This window comes from Stenella coeruleoalba (assembly GCF_951394435.1).
Source record: "Stenella coeruleoalba genome assembly, chromosome: 20".
Lineage (NCBI taxonomy): Eukaryota > Metazoa > Chordata > Mammalia > Artiodactyla > Delphinidae > Stenella > Stenella coeruleoalba.
Window position 1 is genome coordinate 44665185 of NC_137166.1, and position 16139 is coordinate 44681323.

The 16139-nt window shown below is 35.8% G+C and overlaps 1 protein-coding gene across 5 annotated transcripts in view; it reads right to left on the minus strand.

Moving 5' to 3' along the window:
- LOC307179339 (uncharacterized protein) overlaps nucleotides 1-15397 on the minus strand; it is a 47486-nt gene extending 32089 nt beyond the window's left edge. For 2 of the 5 annotated variants that reach the window (XR_013825366.1, XM_079908344.1), the window contains exons 1-4: nucleotides 15145-15397; nucleotides 13547-13597; nucleotides 5118-5207; nucleotides 3717-3843 (exon numbers count right to left, since the gene is read on the minus strand). Coding sequence is in view for 1 of the 5 variants with exons in the window: in XM_079908344.1 (XP_079764470.1) it covers nucleotides 3717-3843; nucleotides 5118-5126 (136 nt within the window). In the remaining 4 variants the exon portion in view is untranslated. Of the gene's footprint in view, nucleotides 1-2608; nucleotides 2742-3716; nucleotides 3844-5117; nucleotides 5208-13546; nucleotides 13598-15144 lie in introns of those variants that run through there. The other 3 variants (XM_079908345.1, XM_079908346.1, XM_079908347.1) reach the window with 3 other exon arrangements.
- Between the last annotated feature and the right edge of the window lie 742 nt (nucleotides 15398-16139).

The window sequence follows — 16139 nt, forward strand, 5'->3', positions numbered from 1 at the left end:
TGCCATTTTTTAAAACAAAAATAATGCCCATTTTGGGAGGTTAAAAGAAAACCGAATTAAAATATTAGTCAACAATAACATATTAAATAGGAAAGATTAACCAAAGTTAAAACATTCTAAGATTCTTTATATTGTCCTGGGAGAAGGGAGACATTAACTATAGCCTTTCTTAAGTATGTACTTGTTAAATGACACAAACAATAATGATAATGATTAAATGACCAAAACAGGCAGAAATACTCTCAAAATATTTAAACTCACCAGTAATCACAGCAATATGTTATTCAATTTTTTATCTACAAATTTACAGATATTTTTAAGTCATGATATCTAGTGTTGGTCAAAGTGTAGAAAAAGAGTAAGTCATACACTGCTGGTACACGCCTGACAAGAATTTTGTGAAAATAAAATATGTATTTGACATAGAGATGAAAATATCACATCTCTCTATAAACCTCAATTCACTGCCACAGCAGCCACCAATTTATTTCAAGGTAGATACAGTCCTTGATATCTGTGTTTTTTAACTTGTTGGCCTTGAAATCCTAGGGATGAGAGTGAGGCATATAGTTTATTACAAGACCTCTACAAAGTAGTATGCAGACCAAATATTATATGTGGCTTGAATAACTATGTTTTATTATAAATAAAAACAATTAATATCTAGTAAAATATTTAATTTCCATTAAAAATGTATATTTTTCCTAACATCATTATAATTTAAGAAACTACAAAACTGCATTTGCATTAAGATGAATAAAATGCATGTGATAAAAAATTAAAGATAACCAGTAAAAGCATACAAATAGTGTATACCTTCCAAACTAAACAAGGGAGGAAGTGGAGTTTAAAAAAAACAAAAAACAAAAAAACTGTACCCATCCTGATTAAGGAAAGATTTTAAAAGGAAGCAAAGAAGATCAACAGAGTAATCCAAAAGCATAAAATAGGAGAGAAATAAATCCAAGCATACTGGCAATAACAATTAAATTTTAAAAATAAATTCTCAGATAATATCATATTATAGTAGTTACCAAACATGGCTGAACATTTATTTGAACAACCTAGGGAAATTCAAAAAATAATATCTCTGTCCCGTGTCCATAGATTGTGATTTAATTGGTCTGGGATGTGGCCTGGGATCTGGAATTTTTAAAAGGACTCCTGCTATTTCCAAAGTGCATATAAATTTAGAAATAGGGACTTCTCTGGTGGTCCTGTGGTTAAGACTCCATGCTCCCAATGCAAGGGGCCTGGGTTCCATCCCTGGTCAGGGAACTAGATCCCGCATGCTGCAACTAAGAGCCTGCATGCCACAACTAGAAGATTCCACATGCTGCAACTAAAGATCCTGTATGCCACAATGAAGATCCCGTGTGCTGCAATTAAGACCCAGTGCAACCAAATAAATATAAATACTTTTCTAAAAGTTTAGAAATAATTTCTATATATTTTTCCAAAGTGATTATGCCAATTGATACTGACATCAGTAAGGTACAGTACACTTAAAAAAACAGATCTACTCACATACAATTCATATACCTACAGTTCATTCAGAGTACATACAATTCAACAGTTTTTAGTATATTCATAGAATTGTACAATAATCACCACAATCAAATTTTATAACATTTTTATCACCTCAAAAAGAAACCCCATACCTATTGGCAGTCATTTTCAATTTCCCCATTTTCATTTTCCAATCCACCCTCACCTCCCAGCTCCCACCTCAGTGCTGGGCAACCACTAATCTACTTCCTGTCTCTATGGATTTGTCTATTGTGGACATTTCATATAAATGGAATTATACAATATGTAGTCTTTGTGTCTGGCTTCGTTCATTTAGCATGTTTTCAAGGTTCATCCGTATTGTAGTATGTATCAGAACTTCATTCTTTTTTATTGCTGACTAATATTCCATTGTAAGGATATACCAATTTTACTCACCTATTCATCAGCTGATAGACATTTGGGTCATTCCACTTTTTGGCTTTTATGAATAATGAGGTATATAGCACTTCTGCATTTAAAAGTTGTAAACACTTGGTACTGTCATACTTCTCAATTTTTGCCAATCTAGGGCGTGTGAAATAATTATCTCACTGTGGTTTTAATTTGCATTTCCTGATTGCTAGTGAGGTTGAACAGTTTTTCATGATTATTGGCTATTTGCATTTCCTTTTCCTTGAACTGCCTATAAATGTCTTTTACCCAATTTTCCAAAAAGGTTATTTACCTCTATAGGAGCTTTTTATATTCTAGATACTAACTTAATTCTTGTCAATATGCATTGCAATTATCTTCACCCAATTCACGGCTTGTCATTTACTTTCTTTATGACGTCTTTTTATAGAGAGAATAATTTTCATGCAAATTTATCAACCTTAGAATAATTATTTTTAAAAAGAACAGAACCTTTAGAAATGTTCAATTTAGTTCTCTTTCACATCTGTTCCTTTATAAAAATCTTTTATTGCTTTTCATTTTTGTAATTTAGTTTATTTCTTTAAGTATTTCACCAATAGTTTATATTTACATTTAAAAATTCCAATATGTTAAATCTTTTACCATGCGATCTGTTGTTTCCTTAGATTACTTATCAACTCACCTGTGACCTGTTTCCTCGTGGGTTTGATGATCTTTGTGAGCTCATCTTTTGTTGATTAATTTGTGAGAATTCTAAAAGCCCTCTTACTTTCCTCCAGAGAGAATTTGCATTTGCTTCGGCCAGGATTCAGAGGGCACCACCTTAGAGAATAAAATTTCAACTCCTTTTTTTCTATTCTTTAACTATCCTTATTTCTTATTACTCTATCATTCACTTTTCTTTAGATATAATGTTTTTCTGTTCCTCCTACAAAGTTAATGCCCAGCCCAAGTCCTGTACACCTACTATTCCAACTGCCTGGAATACTGTTCCTCCAAATACTGGCCTGATTCATGCCCCTACTTTGGTAAAGTCTTTGTTCAAATATTACTTTCTTAGAGAGGTTTCTACAAAATCTACCTATCTAAAATAACCTACCCCCCCATTCCCCATTTAGTTCTTTCTCTGCCTATTCTACTTCGCCTTTATTCATACTGTTTATTGCTACCTGCAATTTTTATATTTATTAAATAAATAAATATATGTACATAAATATGCACACACATACACATATATTTTTGTTTCCTTATTTATTTTGTATTTCTCCCACAAGAATGTAAATTTCACCAAAATAGGAACCTTGTTTAGATCATTATTTCTCCAATGCCTACTACAGTCATTGGCATAGAATAGGCCCCTCCATAAATAAATATATTTTGAATAAATGAGTACATTTTAAAGAATGGAGACAAATGATATAAATCTAAATATAAAAAAAAATCTGGAAAGGAAATGACTCCCAAGTTTACATAAAAGGGTTGTTACGGGGGAAAGAGAAGTGAAGGGGCAAGAGACAATTATATTCCAGCGACTTGAAGTGTCCAAAGACTAAAGTCATCATTTAGATGGGAAAATCAAGACAGAAGGAAGACAGGCAATTATATTTGAAGGCTGGAGAAGATAAATGTACCCAATGAAACCATCCATGTCTACTTCCAGTAATTTGAAACTATTCCTTGGAGAATAATAAGAAATTCAGTTAATCACTTAAAAACAACATTGAAATAACAGAAAAGAAAGCAGCCATTCCAAAGGTAGATCCTGAAATACTAGGGGTAGATATCCTTACCTAGGGACACCAAGTTACTATAGTTCTCCAACATCACATCTCTATACAAATCCCTTTGAGCAGAGTCCAGGCATTCCCACTCTTCCTGAGAGAAGTCAATGGCAACATCCCTGAACATCACTGATCTCTGAAACACAAACATAATACTAGTTGTGGAAATAAAGAAAATATTTTTTCAATGGAAGGGGAGATGATAGAGAGCTCTCCACGAAGAAGGCAACAGAGCAAATAGGCTGGGAAGCCTCTTACATGGATAAGACACTAAAGAAATTGGTGCTTCTGAAGTTCCTTTTTATGCCTGTTGTTGTAGATATTTCCTGCATATAGAATATCTCATTTTACACATAAATCTGAGAATTAATAAAGTAAATGCAATGTCCCAATTGAAAGAAATAGCATACACAAGCACCCTGTACAATAGGTGTCTTACATATCATGCATTCTCAACAAATGCAAGTTTCTCTTCTTCTCTATTTAAGAAAGAAAAAATTTGGTATAGTTTTCTGTAAAACCTTATAAAATCTCTATCTTATAAGATTTGCATAAAATTAAAGAATTTATTGAAACCTCAGGTTCACCATTATATCAGAATATTACATAAGCATTTTCCTGGTTACCAATAATTTAGTAAATATTTTTAACAGACTGTAGAATAGCTCCATATAATGAATATATCTGACTTAATAAGTGTGCATCATTGAACACTTTAGGTTACATAAAAACCTTGTAAGCATTTTTTAATTTTGGGAGTTTATAATTCTCAACGGCATCATCACGTGAATAATGATCTTTCTTGTTACTATTAATCACTTAAAAACTTACCTTTTCTTTATTCTAAGCAACATAAAGGTAGAAAAGATAATCTAAACTTACACATTCAAGATTAGCACAAAATGTTGAATCTCAAAATGATCCATGCTACTGGTATTCGTCAATCACGGATTCCCAGGGAAGATCCCTGATCTCTCTGTATTCAATCCCTAATATGTTCCTTATCTTAAAAGCTCACAAAGCACGAGGTTTGCCATGTATGGACACTAAGCCCAGTCAAGACCAAATCCTATCTTGTCTAACCAGGAAATGTAGGTCTAAAGAGAAAGTCAAAGTTTTCTCATGGGTGGTATGTACAAATCATAAAAAATCAGGAACTCTGCTTTTGTTATATCAGTGTTCCCAGTCAAAGATGCTCATTGGACTTTTGCATAAGTATGTGAATATAGGTTAGATTAGAAAGACATACTTAGGGAAGACACTATCACTTATAAGACTGGAAAAAACTGGAAAGCACACTCATGAATGGGGTGAGTCAGGAAGGAACTTTTAGGAATAAGGAATGCAAACATGCACGTATTCTGTAAAAAAGTGATTATTTAAAGAGGGCGCAAGGAAACACTGATTTACCTGAGCCATGGTTTTTTACAGCTGCAAGAAATGATCAGTCATCTTCTGGGTTCCTATCTTAGAGAAGCACAGAGTCTGGAAAAGGCAGTACTGGGGAGGAGAAACAGAACCATGAGACCATGCTTTTTGCAAACCTCCAAATGGGTAAGTTAGAGTTATCTTTGTTGTTCTCCTCTTCCTGTCTCTTTCTCCCATCCCCAAAATATACACTAAGCAGGGGAGATACAGGTGGTGATTCTTACCCTGGTCAAACTCAATGCTCTCTCTATATACAAAGAGGAAACATTTACAACGTCTTTACTGTTTCTGAAATGAAACTTATAGGTAATAAAACACACATATACATTATATCAAAAACAGAGATAATGACCAACTGTTAAACTTTAATATGTTAATAACCATATACAACTACATAGAAGGCTCAAATAGTTAAATACTTAGGCTTACAACTACTTAAAATGAACACATTTAGATTTTTAAGATTACAGTATTTAACTTAATATGGTTGACATCTTTTATTTATAGTTGACATTTTAAAAAAAGGCCATATATGTATGTATGTGTGTGTATGTGTGTGTAGAATCAATGAAATGCATTACTACAAATGAAGACTTCTACAAGTATGTGATACTAGCAAGTCTTATCACAAGCAGTGTTGCCATCAGTGCTGTAACTTTTTAAAATGGTTTAAAAAAACTCAGTAAATTTCCGAATAAAACAAAGTACAATCTTTTCTCAATCAAACTATGGTAGCATTCCTGGAAGATTTAGCTGACAGTAAAACCATGAATAGTAAAATAGATAAGTGCAGCAATTCAAAAAAAAATCAGGCAAAAAATGCTTTACGTGAGAGGTGCCAGACCCAGATAATTATAAACACATTTTACCCCCAGCTATGGTCCTCATTTTGCAGGTCACAGACAATTTCTTTGTTGTGCACTTCAGGACATCTAGAAGTTGGCAAACTACTGCCCACCAATTATTTTTAAAAATAAAGCTTTACTGGAACACATCTATATTCATTCACTTATATACTGTCTTTGGCTACTTTCACACTATAATGGCAGAGTTGAACAGCTGCAAGAGAGACCATATGGCCCATAAAGCCTAAAATATGTACTGTCTAGCCCTTTACAGAAAAGCTTTCTAAGCTGTGATCTAGATCCATGGTTTGCTTCAGTCCTTCAAAAGCCAGAAGCCTTCACCCTCAACCCAGTTAATTAAACATTCAAAAGAACCCAGCTATATTTCGAAAACATCCCTAGGGAAAGTCACTGCCCCTACAGAGAATCATTGATATAGGTGATCAATAAATATTTAATTAGAAATTCCACTTCTTCCAGCTACGATAACTGTGCCCATCGTAACGATAAACAAAGAATTCAGATAAGATGTAAATTCAGAATTAAAAAAAAAATCATCACAGAGCTGAAGACACAAATACATTTAAATGAATTAAACTCCAAAAAGTGCCAAGTTCTTCATAAAAGACATGTATATGGATGCTCCCATCCCTGGCAGGGCTTAAACTAAATTTTACTTAACTTAAAGGTAAACAGTCCAACTATTCCAATAAAAAGACAATGTCAAGGCAAGATAAAAAAGCAAATTCCAATTGTATGCTCTTTACAAGAAATGCACTTTAAACATAAACAGATGGGTTAAAAGTTAAATGGAGAAAGCAAGAAACTAATACAACATTGTAAAGCAACTATACTCCAATAAAGATTAGAAAAAAGTTAAATGCAGAAATATACACCATACAAACACTAAGCATAAGAAAGCTTGTGTACCTGTATTAATATAAGGCAAAATAGACAAAGAGTAACACTGGCAATAAATGATAAATTCATCAAGAAAACACAGCAATCCTAAATGTGTAAAGATATAACAAAAGAGTATCAACATATATAAAGTAAAACTTGAAAGAACTAAAGGAAAAAAGAGACAATCCACAATCAGATTTGGAAGTTTTAACATCTTTCTCTCAGTAATTGATACAACAAGTAGATTCTTAAAAATCAGTAACAATATAGAGGATTTATACAACACTATCAAGTACCATGATATAACTGATACCATATCCAACTCTCAAGAATACCACACTCAACTGTCAAGAGCTGAGCTGTGCTAGATAGAGCTGAGCTGCTGGTTGTCAGAAAAGCTGACGAAGACAAGACAACAGCCAAATGACAGTACCAGTCAAGCCTTTAATGTTTAATTACTTACTAATCAGCTAGTATAAGCAAGAGGCTAACCCAGAGACAGTGCTGACTCCCCCACTGTTCCATTTTCCCCCATGGAACAGCACCTAGAGAAGGTCTACTGGATAAACACAGGTTTATGGAACCATCTCACTGCCAAGGGTGTACCAAACAAAAGACCCCTCCCACTTCATGGAGAGAGAGATGGGGGAAGGGCTAGTAGAAAAATATTGAGTACTGAGTCACAGTGGAGAAAAAGTATCTTCAAGGTTTGCCTTCATATACATGATAAGGAAGTCGGTGCCTGATAAAGAGGTATCGTAATGGAGGCACTTGGGGTAGGAAGGCAGATGTGCATAAGAGCATGGCTGGCTGGGAGGCCTGAGTCCTTGGACTGCAACTCCTTAGGATACTGCAATGCATGGCTAGGCACTAAGTCAGGTGTGGGAAAGAAACAAAGTACCAAAAATATTTTAAATTTGAATCATTCAGAGTATATTTTCTGGTCTTTTCCCACACACTATTAAATTAGAAATAACAGTAAGAGGTCTAGTAGTACCTCCAAATATTTGCAAATTAAACACACTTCTAAATAACTCATAAGAAGAAATCACAAAAGACATTAAAAAATATGCTGAACTGAATGACAATAAAAACACAACTTACCAAATTTTGTGGGCTGCAGCAAAAACAGTATTTAAAGGAAAATTTATAGCTTTAAATGTAGGAAAAAAGGAATGTGTACCATCAGTTCCCACCTTAAGGAGCTGGCTAAAGAACAAATGAAGCCCAAAGTAAGAGGAAAAGAAATAATAGAAATAAACACAAAATCCACAATTGATCCAAAATGGATTTTAACAGAGAATCAACAAAGCAAAAAACTTGTTCTTTCAAAAGACTAATAGAGTTGATAAGCTCCTAGCAAGTCTATGAAGAAAAAAAATTACCAATATGGAGAAGAGAATACTGATCTTACAGGCATTAAAAGGATAATGCAACCCTATGCCAATAAATTTGACAATATGAACGATATGGACAAATTCCTTAAAACACAAATTATCAAAAGTCACACAAGAAGAAATAGAAAATATAAACTGCCCCATAGATATTACAGAAATCGAATTTTTAGTAAAACAAAATAAAACACCCTGTCTACAGAGAAGACCCAGATGGCTTCACCAGTAAGTTCTACCAGGCAGATATATTATTCCTTCACAAACTTTTTCAGAAAATAAGAAAAGGAGTAGACAATCTCTTTTACATTTTGAGGCAAAAACCCCATAATATCAGAACCTGACAAAAATATTGCAAGAAAAAAATTTTAGCTCAATATCCCTCGTGAACACACACAAAATATTATAAGGTGGTATCAAATAGAATCCATTTGACTTTGGAACTGTGAGTATGTTTTGTATAACTGTAAGACAAAATTAAATCAAACTGGAAAAAAATCCCTAAGAACCGAAAGCAAAGTGAAACAAACTTACCTGTTCAAAATACTAGCAGGATAAACACAGAAAGGAAGTGGTTATTTCAAGGAATTTTCAAATACGTACATTTGACATTAGATTCCTAGTGCAATATAACCTACAGACCAAGTAACTAATAACAGATAACCAAATAGCTGTTTTTCAGTAACTATACTATTATTAATATTAATAAATAATAAATTTATTAAATGTTAAAAGTTTTATATTATTAATAATATTGGCATTGTTATTCTAAAACAGACAATTCTGAAATGATTACACACACATACATCAATGAGAATAAAGCAAGTATGTAATTATCTTAACGTTATTAAGAATAAAGATTTTCAGAGTACAAAAAGAAATACAAATGTAAAAATCAAGAAAAACTCTATAACCTTTAAATTCAATTGGAAATATCATTATAAACTCAGGATGTATTTTTCTCCTTCTAAAAAATACATATTTAACCAACTCTGTAAAGACCTACAAGCAATAACAACCAGAAGCAATGAAAACTCCAACTATCCTAATTGTGGCTTCTTAAAACCACTTCTCACTAAAAGGAACCAGGGCTCCACAGAGAAGTGGCTGATTTCATGTTTAACATAGGAAAATGGACAAGATGGGCCTAGAACATCTTGTCACACCAGAAAGTTTGGAATCTACCACAAATTCCAACAGTAATCAAAAGGAATTCAAAAGGAGCCAAATCAGAGGTAGTAAAGAGGATCCCACTGGCAACAGATGGACAGTTTGAGTATTAATAAGAATAACTGCTATAGACTGAAACATACCAAATATATTTGAATCTACAAGTTCATAATGATAATTTAAAAGGAAAACACACGATAAACTTTGGAAGATGCTGAAAAATGAGAGTAAAATCAAGCTTTTATTCTACTTTTTTTGCATAAGCTATACATCAGAGTAACCAAGACATTGATGAGAGGATGGCTCTCCCTTTACAGAAGTATCCCAGCTAATAAATGCAGAAGAAATGATAGAATTAAATAATATTTTGTGACTTCTGATAAAATAATGGATTCCAAATAAAGATTATCAATCGCTGCTAACATCACATAAAGGAAAACAAACAAATATTCACTACTTCATAGATGTATATATGATTATGTGTGAAGGATTAGCATAAAACAAACAAGCAAAAACATAAAAAATCTGAACCCGATCAAGCCTCTACAAATGCCAGTTTACAAGAAATACAGGGTTAAAGGAACATGTTAAATAACACCACATATATGCAATCAACAAAATCCAGAATATGGGTAACTCTGTAAGAAACTCTGTTTCTGGAACAAATAAAACTGAAAGAAAAGAGAAAAAGAAAGATTTAAGAAATATATCTTCTTATTACATTAAACGGACATTCTTTGGATCTTGTTTTTGGACAGGTTTTTTTTTATTGAAGTATAATTGCTTTACAGTGTTGTGTTAGTTTCTGCTGTACAATGTGTTAGTTTCTGCTGTACAATGAAGTGAATTAGCTGTATGTATACCTACATTCCCTCCCTCTTGGACCTCCCTCCCACCCCCCACCCCCACCCCCCATTCCACCCATCTAGGTCATCACAAGCACCGAGCTCATTGTTTGGATCTTGATTCTAACAAACCATAAAAAAATATTTATGGGCAATGGGGAAAACAACACTAACTGGCTATTTTATGACATTAAGAGAGTACTGAGTTCTTTTTAATAGTAATGACATTGTGGTTTTGTTTTTAAAATAAAAAGTCCTTATATTTTAGAAACACCCACTAAAATACTTGTGAATGAAATTATATATCTGGAATTTACTTCAAAATAATCCATGCTTTTTTGGGTCGGGGGAGAGAGTAGTAGAACCATAGATGAAACATGTTTAGCCTTAAACTGATATTTGTTGAAGCTGAGTGATGGGTAGAGTACACAGGGGTGCCTTACACTGTACTTTTAGCTTTGTATATGTTTGAATTTTTCCATAATAAGAAGTAAAAAAGAAAGACTTGGAGGATAGATTCCAAATATGAACTATGATTCATTCCAAAGGAGGGTTTCTGAGTAATTTTTATTTTCTTCCTTATTTGTTTCCTTTTGTATTTTCTAAATCATTCCAACAAACATGTACTATTTTGATGTCATAAAACTAGGAAATAATAGCTTCCTGAAATTTAAAACAAGGGCATGTTATGGTGAAAAAGAGAAATTCTCAATAAATTCAGAGAAAAAAGAATATTTAACAGTATAAAGACAGACTCTAAGACTTTTTTTTGAAAATTTGGGTAATGGAGAAAAAAGTAAGAAAGGGGAAAAATGAGGAAATGGGCCAATTTTATTATTACTCAAGGTTGTGATTTGGGTAGAATTTATGTCAAAAGCATTAAAATAAACTAAAAGTAGGCTACTTCTAGAAATTTGCTCCAAAGATAAAGCATAGAAACAATATACACAATTATCAACAAAACACTGGGGAAAAAACCACCAATGCCCACCTGTAGGAGACTGGCTGAATAAAGCAGTATACCCACACAACATAAAATGAAGCTATTAAAAAGAATGAGGAGGATCTCTATAGGCTGCTTATGCAGTGATCTCTGGGATACATTAAATATGTGAGGGAAAAAAAGGAAAGTGCAGAACAGCATACAAGGAATGCTCCTTTTTGACTAAGAATGAAGATTATAAAAAATACATATACAAACACACACACACACACACACACACACACACACACATATATATATATATCTCATTTGAAAGAAAAATAGAAGAATAAACCAAAGAGAAGCACAGGTAGTTATCTACAGAGGGAAGAAAAACAAGGTGGAAGAGACAGGAATGGATGCTAGACTTCTCTAAATTCACCTTGATCTACAATTTCTATTTTAGAAATATGTAAATATCTTATTTAATTTTAAAACAAATTAAATCAAAGTGGTGGGAAAACAATCCCTAAAAGTAGAAAGCAAGGTTAAACAAATGAGCCTGTGTCTCTCAAGTTGATGACTTAACTATATGAAAGGTGTTATTATAGGTGACTTTAAAAACACAGTAATTTGATTATAGATCCTTAGTGGGTTATATCCCATTGAACTCCAAGAAGTCTTGGTTGTTTTCTATATTCATAAGATTAGTAAAAACTTTGGTATTGTTATTTTGAAACTCTTTCTCTCAATCCAAAAGGAAGCAGAAAATATGGAAAAAGAAACAAAGAAGAGATGGAACAAATATAAATGGAAAGATGACAGATTTGACCCAAAGTATACCAATAATCACACTAAATATAAATGGTAAAAACACTCCAATTAAAAGACAGGTATTGTTAAACTGGATAAAAACACAAGATCCAACTAAATGCTGCCTACAAGAAATGTACTTTATCAGAACACAAATAGGTTAAAAGTAAAAGTATAGAAAAAGATATACCATGCTAACACTAATGAAAAGAAAGCTGAAGTGGCTATATTAAATATCAGATAAAGTAAATGTTCAGAGCAAAGAATATTACAAGACCATTTCATAATGATAAAGGAGTCAATTCAACATTAGGACATATAATCTGAAACATTTATGTACCTAATAACAGAGCTTCAAAATAAATGAAGCAGAAACTGATAGAAACTACTGTACAAAGAGAAAGAGGTAAATCCAACAAATTCAATACAGGTACAGAAGATTTAAACACTACCAATCCATCTGACCTAGCAGATATGTATAGAACATTCCACCCAACAGTGGCAGAACACAGTCTTTTCAAGTGCACACCAAACATGTACTAGGATAGACCACACATTCTGGGTCATAAAATAAATCTTAATAAATTTAAAAGAATTCAAGTCATACAAAGTATATTCTCTGAATAAAATGGAATGAAAATAGAAATCAGTAGCAGAAAGACCTCTGGAAGATCCTTAAAATGTTTGAAAACTAAATAACATGTTACTAAATAACTCATAAGACAAAGAAGAAATAAAAAGGCAAATTAGGAGGTATTTTGAACTGAAGGCAGAATAACTGAAATAAGATTGGCAAGTGATAACTTTTAAGTTGGGCATATGATAGTACAGAGGTACACTTCTGTGTACCTCTGAAAATTAACAAACATTTAAAAAAGTTAAAAAAACAGAATGCTGCTATGTCAGAAATAACACAAAAGAGCTCTTCATTTTTAAATTTATGGAACTCAAATCCATTCTTCCTTAATTTAACCGCTATTTGGAAGCATCTATCACAATTAACTGCACATATTCCTTGCTCTCAATCTACAGAAAATTGCCTTGCCCCTCCATCATTTGAGAAGGCTTACCTAGGAAATTGCAAAAAGAAGCAATGATTCGGGACTTCCCTGGCGGCAGAGTGGTTAAGAATCTGCCTGCCAATGCAGGGGACACGGGTTCGAGCCCTGGTCGGGGAAGATCCCACATGCCGCAGAGCAACTAAGCCTGTGAGCCACAGCTACTGAGCCTGTACTCTAGAGCCGAGCCACAACTACTGAGCCCACATGCCACAACTACTGAAACCTGCACGCCTAGAGCCCTGCTCCGCAATGAGAGAAGCCACTGCAATGAGAAGCCCGTACACCGCAACGAAGAGTAGCCCCCATTCGCGGCAACTAGAGAAAGCCAGCGCACAGCAACGAGGACCCAACGCTGCCAAAAATAAATAAAGAAACAAAAAAAAAAACCCAAAAACCCAAAGATTCCTATGTCCTGAAAAAACAAAGGCATTTCACGAAACAAAGAGAAAACATCTACGCACCTTGGAGCTTGCTTCTGATTGTATAACAGCCATTCTTTCTTCCTCTGGGCGCTATTCTCAGGGAAAGAAAAAAGAATCATGAGATACTGGGCCTTTCTTAGGGTATACTCTAAATTAGAACGCCACCAATCTACCCCTCATTTAACATAGAGGAAAGTCAAAAGGAGACTAGAACAGTTCTGCACTTTCTGTATTAGAAAGAAGGGCCAAGTTCACAGTCATCTTGGGCTAGAATTTGCTTCTCAATTCAAGGCTGTCTGCTGGAGATGGAGTCCTGAAGGGGAGTGCTACAGGTTCTCAAGTGTATGGCTGACTCCTCTAGCACACTCTCTGGAAGTATTCCCACTCCTGGAATCCCATTACATTTCCAAGTGACCTGTCTTGAAGGTGCTATCAGCTCTAAAATTCTCATCTCAAGTCCAGATCTGTGCCTTAGAAATAACTAATACTCTTCATTCAGGGGTTCAAATTTCTGACTTCTTCCTCCCTGTCACTTCTCTGCATCCAAAACCCTTAATGCTATAAGGTGAGAGAGCACCAGCAAGCAGCAGGGAAGCTACATCTACAATCCCAGGGCAAACTAAGGATGGATATGAAAAATGAAGCACTACAGGCAATGTGTGAAATGGGGGGTGGGGGGTAGGGGGTGGTAATCACTGTGATCAAAAGAGAAATAAGTCAAGTCCTCAGAGAAGGACAAAGCCACAAGGGATTCTTAATCCATAGTCTGGCTCAGCCACAGAATGAACCCCAGAAATTACCAAAATGCAATTTTACCTCTGTACCCCACTAAACTCCCATAAGATCACAGACTATAAAATATACAAATGACTCACAAAGTGACACACAATCACATTTCCACAGTTACACAGCCAGAGTCACAATCACCAAGTTAATGCTACACTGTCTGACCACCTAGTCTTAAAACCCAATCATACACAGGGCATACACACAATCACTCAAGCATACACAAGCACCCTGTTGGGGACACACACAGCCCAAAATAACCTTTCACAACAGCACTTTTACTCTCTTCATACAGTCATGAAAACGGCACACAGTCATCCAATCAGATAGTCTGAAAAACACAACCAAGTACCAGGTCAAGGAAACAAGCAATCACAAACCTTGTGTCACAGAAACAGTGTCGTAGCACTTCGAACTCACAGGCAAACCCTAGTAACACACATACAAAACCTCAAAGTAACACAAGCACTTCCAAACACCCTGTCACAACAACACTGTCGCACACCTCAGAGTCATAAGCACGCAGTCCACAGGCAATTACACTGTCACATAAGCATATTTCCAGTCAAGGAAGCACGCGGTCACAAACAAAGTCATAGCAGTACTATCACAGCCTCAGAGTCAAAACAACTCACACTCACACAAACGCTTACACACAAAACCACAGTAGCACACGACCATTCGCCCATACAGTCACCAATACCAGGCTGGCTGTCGCGAGCGCGCGTACGCACACACGCGCGCACACACACACACACACACACACAAAACACCAGGAGACACGGCCACCCACGTAATTCCAGTGACGCTTCCTCCGAGCGTTTCCACCCTGGCATTCCGGACATACTCACCTCGACAGAGGGTGCAGTTCAGGGTCCAGGACCTGGTGCCCGGGATCCCAGCCCGGTTTCGGGTTCGCCCGCCCTGCAGGAGCCAGGCCAAACTCTCCCTCAGACGCAGCCCTCTCCCCACGCGAGGTCCCGAAGTCGCGCGAACAAACGGAAATGAAGCCGCGTTTGGGACGCGGTGGCTCTGGGAAATGTAGTCCAACTCCGGGCAGGCTGTGGCTGGCCAGCGAGAACGTTAAGAGACCCAGCCCACAAACTCTCCGCTGGTTTCGAGGACCCCCGCTGCTAGAACTAACTCGCCCCAACTGCCGCGCCCCGGGGATTTCTGGGAGAGCCCGCCTGCGCTGAGTGCGCAGGCGTGGGGCGCGCTCGCCTCGGGCAGTTGGACCCTGAGACAGCGGCGAGTGTTGAGTGGGCTCGGGGTCTTATACACGTCAGGAGAAAGTGGGACCCCCCCGGTGGGGCAGGTGCAGGGGACCAGCCTGAGCGTCAGACTGGCATGAGACCCTCTGTGTGCCTTGTTAGGCCCTTTGGTGCTTGTGAATATTTGTGAGACAACGCGAGATATTTTCGGGTGGACTGGGAGTCCCTCAGTGGCCGAGTGTATGGTTATTGCTGCCTGTGCGTGATTCTACATGCTGTCGGGTGTGAGGTTATTCGTACTTGAAGCTGCGCGGTAATAGCATTTTATAACTGTGTGGGATTGTCTGACATATTAAGGGACTTCTACTTTTGTAGTTTGTTTTGTGCCATAATTGAGTGTGGTTGTGTGACTGGTGATGATTTGTGTCAATATAAAGGTACTTTTCTTGTGCCTATATCTTCAGAATGTTAGGAGTTTGACTAGCAAAAGAGCATATATGTGACTGTGAGAAAACGATGGATGGTCAAATTATTTCTTCCTTGAACACTAACTTGATGATCTGGAAAAGGTTATTCACTTGGCAGATAATTTAGACATGATTTTTCTATTGGATCAAATAAATATATTATGGGGA